The sequence below is a fragment of the Takifugu rubripes genome, chromosome 7 (genome assembly GCF_901000725.2).
Source record: "Takifugu rubripes chromosome 7, fTakRub1.2, whole genome shotgun sequence".
Taxonomy (NCBI): domain Eukaryota; kingdom Metazoa; phylum Chordata; class Actinopteri; order Tetraodontiformes; family Tetraodontidae; genus Takifugu; species Takifugu rubripes.
In genome coordinates this window covers 5171688-5180435 of record NC_042291.1, presented here as the reverse complement: position 1 = coordinate 5180435, position 8748 = coordinate 5171688, and the positions used below count along the sequence as shown (strand labels likewise).

At 40.1% G+C, this 8748-nt stretch overlaps 2 protein-coding genes across 2 annotated transcripts; one reads left to right on the top strand and one right to left on the bottom strand.

Annotated features, from left to right (window-relative positions):
- Window positions 1–471: 471 nt before the first annotated feature.
- Window positions 472–4317, bottom strand: eaf1 (ELL associated factor 1). Its single transcript, XM_003977662.3, has 6 exons — window positions 4064–4317; window positions 3556–3650; window positions 3132–3268; window positions 2821–2990; window positions 2467–2685; window positions 472–2342 (listed from the first exon to the last, which is right to left on the bottom strand). The coding sequence occupies exons 1-6, from the start codon at window positions 4164–4166 to the stop codon at window positions 2293–2295; spliced, it is 774 nt and encodes a 257-aa protein (XP_003977711.1). The 5' UTR covers window positions 4167–4317; the 3' UTR covers window positions 472–2292.
- A 165-nt stretch (window positions 4318–4482) lies between these two features.
- On the top strand, window positions 4483–7920 carry LOC101066538 (methyltransferase-like protein 6). The gene is made up of 5 exons (XM_029838507.1): window positions 4483–5009; window positions 5412–5546; window positions 5684–5854; window positions 6526–6667; window positions 6921–7920. The coding sequence occupies exons 1-5, from the start codon at window positions 4689–4691 to the stop codon at window positions 7073–7075; spliced, it is 924 nt and encodes a 307-aa protein (XP_029694367.1). The 5' UTR covers window positions 4483–4688; the 3' UTR covers window positions 7076–7920.
- Window positions 7921–8748: the final 828 nt, after the last annotated feature.

Here is an 8748-nt window from a genome sequence, read left to right as displayed (position 1 = left end):
GGTTTCTGTCTCGTTATGGTTTCAGAGAACGTTGCAGAAGTTTGATGCATCTTTAACAGAATTTTCTGCAGCTTCTTTGGTGAGTACATTAAATACCTATAAAAATATTATTACCTCTAGTGTATTAAACTTGTCTGGCTGTATTAGTGCACATTTTATTATCATAAGCTAAAAATAGTTACATTAAGCCTGTAAACTATCAGCTAGTTTGAGTCGCGTCCTCATCCTTCAAAATATCTGAAATGCCTTCGCTAATTTATGCAGTTTGTGATCTGTTTGGACAGTGACGGTACCAACTAAAATACAACCGAAAACACAAGCCAGTTCCAGTTGGATTAACATGATCAAACACGGACTAAACCATCTAAAGGTCCTTTATCAGTCAAGCAGAGAACCCCGACGGAACCGTTTATGTGAGGTTAGAGCGCCCCCGTGTGGTAACGCCATGTCATTAAAAGAAATCACCAGCACTTTAAATACCGCTGCACACTTTTAATATGTTTAATATTTGTACAATTATACATGACTATAACACAAAAACTGTAGCACAAAAATCCAGAACAGTCCATTCAAGAACACTGAAGGTTTTAAAGGTAAAATTAGCTTCTTTATCCAACAGTTTCTCATAATTTATAGAAAAGTCTAATCTGAAAACAGCTGCTGGACTGACAAACATGAGTCAACCATCCTGTGATGGATCATTTCTTCAGTTAACAGCTGCATCTGTGTGCACGTGTACGTGCATGTGTGTGTGTGTGTTGAATCAGTAACAGAGGTGGCCGTCAACAGAGATCAACCTTATTCAGAACATTATAAAAACAGACACAACCTAAAACATAAGCAAGTTCCAGTTGGATTAACCTGATCAAGGCCTGATTAATGGCCGATAAGGTTTCGTAGCAACCTTTCTGTTGAGGTGAAGCAGTTTGTGGAACTTTCTCCCGAAACTTGACTTCAGTTGTGGTTTTAAAAATAATGCTGTTATGTGATGCTGTTTGAACGCTCCTGCTCTCTGCATGTAACCAGGGGCCACTCTGCTCTTTGGCATTGAACTTTGCAACATTCAGCTGGTTTGTTCTCCACTGTAAGGCATGAGAGGCTCCTGTGCAAGAGCCTTTATAGAAAAATAAGGACTGTTAAAAAAATAAGGATTGTTTTTTTTTAAAACAATCATCCTGCTGATACAACACAGGAAACACAGTGAAGCAACATGAAAATAAAGCTCTGAAATATTTTTCTTTGTGTTAAAACTTCTCATTGAGATATTTGACCTATAGTGATGTTTTGAACATCCGCAGGTCTCTGAGAATACTGTATCTGGTCCCAATGAGCAGGAGAACACACAGACATCTACACAGAATCATCAGGAGGAGCATTTTTTCAGCAGAAAAACTCACACAACTTACATAACTGAGCCTACTTTCAACTATTTAGGTTGCAATTTGTGATCTTTGAGTGAAAACCTCAGTTCAACGTTAACACTCACATTTTGATGGTTGTCTCTAAATGGTAAATTAAAACTTTAACCATAAATTGGATAAGGTATCACATGTCTTAACCTACATTTTCGGTCAATTAATGACTATTTTAAAACATGAATCACACCGAAAGTAAAATAAAGTATCGTAAAAGTGAATTTTAAAAGTGCAAAAACCTTTTCTCAAAACACATATCAGCAAATCCCATAAAAATTCAAAACCTTTAATTGAACCTTTTAAAACTCGGGTGATGTTTAGGGTTTATGCAAAACACATTCATGTATAAATACTGTTTCTTTGTTTTCTCTCCATCAGTCAAGAAATTCTCAAATATTCTGCACTCAGGTTTCACTGACTTTATGGGAGTTGTGGATATTGTTCATTTTCTGGCATAGTCTGGGTTAATCTCAGTTCACAGAACAACTGAATATGATGATCAACAACTCGCCAACAGCTTATTAATGAACTCACCGCCACTTCAGACATGAGCATCTCTTCCCTATTTCACCAAAAAGACCAAGGAAACAGATAACAAGAGGACAACAGCTGCTCCAGATACTGAAAATATGTGTTTGCACTCTGACAGATCATCTTCCAAACCTACGGCAGTTTTCCTAAACTGTTGCTATACAAAAAATATACATCTAAGAAAATACACTCTTAAGAGTTCCAGGATGTCCAGCTTTACAGAAAATATAAAAATAAAATGGATCAAACTGAGCTATACAACTGAGGTCAACTATCACAGCAAAGGAAAGAGTGAACCAGGGGAAGGGTGGAGAAAGAGAGAGAGAGAGAATGACCAGCAGAGAGATCAGTTGTCATCACTGTCGCTGCCCGACTCACTGAGCTGAAGGTCGTTTCCTGTAGAGGGGAGAAGTGGAAACTTCTAAAAAGACAGCCAATATACTACCCATAATGCTTTGTGCAACAATATCTGGAGGTTATTAGGATACGCTAATTTACTGGCAGACAAGAAAACACGTACGGAGTGTGTTCATCAGCTGGTTGGTGCCTTGTTGCCTGTCGGCTCCTCCGTTGCCTACCGGGTGGCGGTTGGGGGATGTGTGGCCGAGGGGACGCGGCGCCTCGCGCTCTTCATCACTGCTGCTGCTGTCATCGCTCCCGGACGCGCTGGCCGAGTCAGAAGAGCTGCTGCTGCCAGTGCTGCTCATCTGCTCGATCACGTCTACCTCAGCACGCAACTCTGCCAGCAGCGACGCACACGTTTAATCTCTATCCATTTTAAAAGGCATCTTAAAAAACATCACATATGAGGGATGAAATATGATCTGGTCTTCAGGGTGTTAAAGTCAGGCTTGGCTTTACTGGAGCTGCTCACCTCTCTTGATGTCATCGAGCTGAGGCTCGGGGGAGGGATTATCCTTTGGAGATGGGGAGGTTTTGGCACCAACCCCGGGCTTAATGGGGGCTCGGAACAGTGAGCTGGGCTGGTTGGAGCGAATTGACTGCTGCTCAATCCGGGCCTGAATCTTACTGCTGCCCTCGGCCCTAAAACAGCCACAGCTTGTGTCACCCTAACTGCTGAAGACTTTAAATTATCTTTGACATTTTCTTTTTTAGAAAAGGCAAGTCAAAGATATTAAATCGAACTACACTTGAGCATTCAAACATTACATCTGAACAGCTTACCGGGTTTTCTTAACTTGGATGCTGCTGCTCAGTTTCTCCAGCACAAATTCCCCAGTATCGTGGTTGATGATGAGCACGCAGTCTTTCTGGTAGGGTCGCTTGTTCCCTTTGAATACAGTCATGGGGGGTGTAGAGCCCTTGAAAGAAAACAGTTTAAATAAGCACAGCCCACATGTACACTGACTTTATGACAGGGACCTTTTAGTTCCCCCTCTACACTTAAGAATTCTATAAATCTGGCAAATGGCTGCTGATTGACTCTAAGGTTCACCCCCACTCCAGTTAGCTCTTCTGCCACACGTCAACATTCAGCTTCATACCCGTGCACCCTCACCAATCCTAAATCAGCATCAACATGCAGGGAAAGGTGTTTGAGTATTTAGAAGGGGAATGGTTTGTGTTCCTTTGCGCCCTCCCAGATTACCGGGATATGAGGTAAGGTTATGGTGACTTCATCGCCCTTCCCAACCTGCAGCTCCCCCTCACAGCTCGTGTCAATTGATGCTGGTTTAAAATCATCTGAAAAAGAACATGGGATCAAAGAAGATAATAAAGTGGAGCAATGGTTCTGAAAGTGAGCCAGGAAATACTAAAGAAGATGATTGCAAGTACTTTTTAAAAAACAGTGTAATGTATTTTAATTATTTGTAGTTACAAGGGATTGCAAAATGAGAAGCAATGTTTTTCAATATTTGAAAAACGCACGAAAGACATTTGTCGCTACTTTTAACCTCCAAGATCCTCTGAAGAAGGCTGAAAAATTAAATCCATTTTACGTGGCTTTGTAAATAAGTTAACTTCTAAACATATAGGAAAATAACCTTTCATTCAATTTCTATACATAATTTACCACAGAGTTATATAACCAGGACCAGGAAGCAAAACATTAATAGAATACAATGCAAAATTGGAACTTTTTCGTTCACACTCACATCTGATCGTATGAAATGAAGATTTTGGCCTTTTCTCAAAGCTTTCGCCGAGCTTCAAAACATGCTCCTCTTTGTCCAGGGGCGGATTTGTACTGCCATTCATGTCTAGTTTTTAAGTTAATAGGTTATTTCGCATTGAAGGTAAATATCCCGAACCAGAATTCTTCCGGTAATATAAAAAGAAGCAAATTACAGGACAGTAACTCTACTGTAGCTAGTTAGCCGTTAGCATAACATTCCGTTCGCCATTTTGGTTCCTCCTTTTCCGGTTTGGTCCGATAGTCAAATGGGACCGACAACGAGTAAAATAAAGTTATTTTTTGGTTGTGAAATGTTAACAGAAACATCTCGCACGAAAATGGTGACAAAATAATTAAATACGTTTGTTTAGGTCGATAAAGGTTAAGAATTGCGTCGAAATAAAGAAACTGTATTAAATCGTATCCTGGACACGGAAGAATTCAAACTGTAAACAATATGGCGGCCTATGTTCTAAACTGCATAGCATGATTTTTTTTAAAAAAAACCTTTTACATATTTGGTTATTAACTAGAATTACAGAATCTTTAGGGGGAACCAAGTGATTTCTTATATATTAAAGTAAACTGGTGTCTCCAGCGTTGGCATGGCAGTGTCGAAAACTGAAAGTTTTCACGATAATGATGAAATTAAGCATCCCAAAGAATGCGCAGATTTAAGAAACAAAGAATCTGAAAGTATTTCCAGTGTTCTTGGACAGGACACAAAAGCCACCAACAGAGTTTTAACTCAGGAGGAGATGGACAAACTTGACGGCGAGGTTCTGGTGTCTGACTTCAAACAAATCAAGTTAGAGAAAGAAGCTCAGAAAAACTGGGACTTGTTTTACAAGAGAAACTCCACGAATTTCTTTAAAGACAGACACTGGACCACAAGAGAGTTTGAGGAGCTCAAGGCTTGCAGAGAGGTGAGCATGGGGAGGATTAATCCAAGCAGATTAACGGGTCTGCCCAGCAGTTTTACAGAACCTGAATGGTGCAGAACTGCAAATAAACCACAAAATTGCTTTGTTAGCTACTGAATTATTTGGAAAGGTTTGCTTTAATGGGATTAGTAAACTTCATGTCTAGATCGTCTTTCTGTTGTACATTTTTCCCACAGTTTTATTCAGATTAATACAAAATTTATCCAAAAGGCAGCCAAGCAGAATTTAAAGGTGACTTTTCCATTGTTCCGTTAGCAGTGAATTTTATGAAAGATTAGGGAACGAGTCGGCAAATTTCAAACCTGACTGACTAAAGCTTTCGCACAAGTCAATGGACTCTAAATCAGAGTTTAATGATGATTGTTGTCAATGGCTGGTTTGCAGTTTGCATCCCAGCAGCTGGTGCTGCTGGAGGCTGGCTGCGGTGTTGGAAACTGCATCTTCCCTCTGCTGGATGACGAGCTCAACATCTTTGTGTATGCCTGTGACTTCTCACCGCGAGCGGTTGAATTTGTCAAGGTTTGATGGCTTTATTGTGTTTAATAGAGTGCTGTGTTGTACATTTGTAGATTAAATGTAATACAATAGGACACTTGTTGTATTATTCAAATGTAGATGACACATGGTCAAAGTGATTTTTGTCACCTGTGATACAGAAAAACCCTCTGTACTCCCCTGAGCGCTGCTGTGCCTTCCAGTGTGATTTAACCAAAGATGATCTGAGGGAAAATGTGCCTGAGGGGAGCGTGGACGTCATCACCCTCATCTTTGTTCTGTCGGCTGTCCACCCTGACAAGATGAAACTGGTTTTACAAAATATAAGCAGGGTGAGGACTTTTAAAAATGTGATTGTATCTTTTATCTGTAAAGCACAAATATGTAACACACTTCAATTTATTCCTGGTGTGTGTATAAATGTCAACAACCCAACTTTTAAAAATATATGCTATATTGCCAAAAGTATTCACTCCCTCATCCACATAATTTAATTTGAGTGTTCCAATCACTTCCATTGAGATGTAAAACAGGCTCTTTCTACAAACATTTGACAAAGAATGCTTCACTTTCAGGAGCTCACTGAATTCCAGATGTAAAAGTTCCTTGCTCCTATATGTTCCACAGCCCACTGATAGTGCTATCACAACAAAGTGGAAATGTTTGGGAACAGCAGCAACGCAGCCACAAAGTGGTTTAATTAGCAAAAGCTGTCAGTGCTGAGTGCACAGAGGTCGCTGTGATAGCTCAAGAACATGTGTTGCTTCATAGAAAAGGTTTCATGGCCCAGCAACTCCATCCACTGGACATTAGAAATGGAGATGTGTGAGTGACCAATCAGGCTTTTCTGACCGGTAGTCTGATGGACTAGTCTGGCTTTGGTGGTCGCCATGAGAGCAAAGAACAGGATGTCGCCCAGGGAATACTTGTGGCAATTCAGTGTATTTTTTATCATCTGGTCACTATTTCACATGTTGAAATGTAAAATAATTATGGCTCTAAGGTGCTGAAGCCAGGGGGAATCGCTTTGTTCCGGGACTACGGCCGCCACGATCACGCAATGCTTAGATTTAAATCTGGCAGCAAGTTGGGAGAGAACTTTTATGTTCGCCAAGATGGCACCAGATCTTACTTTTTTTCAAAAGGTTAGTAAATGTGCTAATTTCTTACTGTGTTGGTGTCTTAAAATGAAGCGAACCAAATGGTGCCTATGTCCAACGATGGTGGTTTAGTGGTGAGCACAGCTGCCTTCCAGACAGCTAACCCGGGGGCCGCTGGTCAGACGTGGAGCGGCGCCCATGGCGCTCCAAACCAAATGACTAACATTACCTATTGCTTTAGTTTTGTACTATTGCATTCTTCCTTGCACTTAAGCAGCTTTTTTAAATCTGCTGTCAGACTTCCTGGCTGAGCTGTTTGAGGAGGTGGGCCTACAACCCGTCACCAACGACTACGTCCTGAGAGAGACGGTCAACAAGAAGGAGGGACTTTGTGTCCCCAGAGTGTTCTTGCAGAGCAAATTCACCAAACCCAGCCAATCCCAGACCCTCTGAGGCTTCGAGGCCTCCATCATGAGAGACACAGAAGACTGACAGGACGTCCTACAGCAATAGGAAACAGCTGGTGACCTTCGAACCTTTGGGTGGTTTTGAACCTTTTCTGAACATTGACCCTTCAGGACAATGGAAGTTTAAAGTCATATCAGTAACACATCTTTGTCCTTTACTGAGCCCAGTTTACAGCAGCTTCCTTCCGTCACATTTGCAAACTGATGATGTCACTCCTTACTGCTTTATTTTTGCTGGTCGAGGCCACCAATGTTTTTTTTCAGCTGGTCTTTAATATTTGTTTCATGGTATTTATTTTGTTTCAAGTTGTGGCTTTTTACTCAAATCTCACCTTATTTTATTAATAATTGTTAATTTTTTTCAGGCCAACCTCGCCTGAAAACGTCCACATATTTCTCCACTTCACTGTCAGTATAAATGTGTATGGAGCTGCACATTGATACACATTTATTTCAGAATTTGTATTAGTTTAAAAATTTCACCAAACACTTTTTGGGTGATTGTGCAAAAACACACAAAAATATAATGGAAAGTTTGATTTTGGTCTGTTTTTTTTTTGGTTTTTTTATCACATTCAGGATCATTAGACAGAAACATGCTTCTAAACCTGAACACACCAGTTAAACTGCAGTTTCCTGTTTTGACCTCCTCTGGTAACAAATAAGTAGATAATTGGAGAATCAGATAGTTGAGCTCATTCTTGATGCTATTTTGTACAGACAGGTTGGAAAGTTTGTCAAGATTTTTTGTTTTAGTTTTTAGATATAGCAAAGGTAATTTAAATAAAATCAGTTGGAGGGAAATATTGAAGACCATCCCCACCATCTCTATTCTTGTCTTCATCTGTGGCATATGACACATCTGCTATTTCCTGTGACGACATTCAACATAAAAAGGACTCAAACATTGAAAGTGCGAAGTTGAGTCGACGCACAAGTTTCTTTGCTGGAGACAATATGGAGCTCGATTATGTCAATTCAGCTGTTGACGAAAGCAGAGAAAAGAGAGAAAAATCAGGTTTGTTGGTATCTCTTTTGGTAACAACCCTTAATTTGACTTCAGGTCAGATGACCAACATGAAGAGAAGCAGAGTTTTCTGTGAAAGATCATCACGAAATAGTCAGACTTAAGAAATCATGTGCTCAAATTTAATAGAAAATTAATGACTTCCTGTTTTGGAGCATCGAAATACTAAATGTTAAAGTACTTGTAACCGTGCATCAGTGCTGTTTTTCGGAGTGCTCATACATGTGTGTGTCTATAGGACCTAAAGACTTCTGGATGGTCGGGATAAGCTTTGGCCTGCTGTGTGTTTTACAGGCAGTTCTGAACATTTCACTTCGACTCCACATTGGTGAGAAATAAGGATGATTAAATATTTAACCTCGAACTGTCCAGGAGGAAAATATTTCCTCAGAAATGTTCTAACCTTTCATTCAATGGATCACTGTCCACCTCAAAGTGGAACCATGTTGGTAGCCTTATCCGTCCACCAGTAGAACCATGAGCACATGAACTGATCTTTCTTTTCTTTTTAAAGAGAGAAATCAACCATTTCAAGACAACAACCAACTGATTCAAGAGCATGAACAGATGAAGGTGAAGAACATAGAACTGATTCAAGAGAATGAACAGATGAAGGTGAAGAACATAGAACT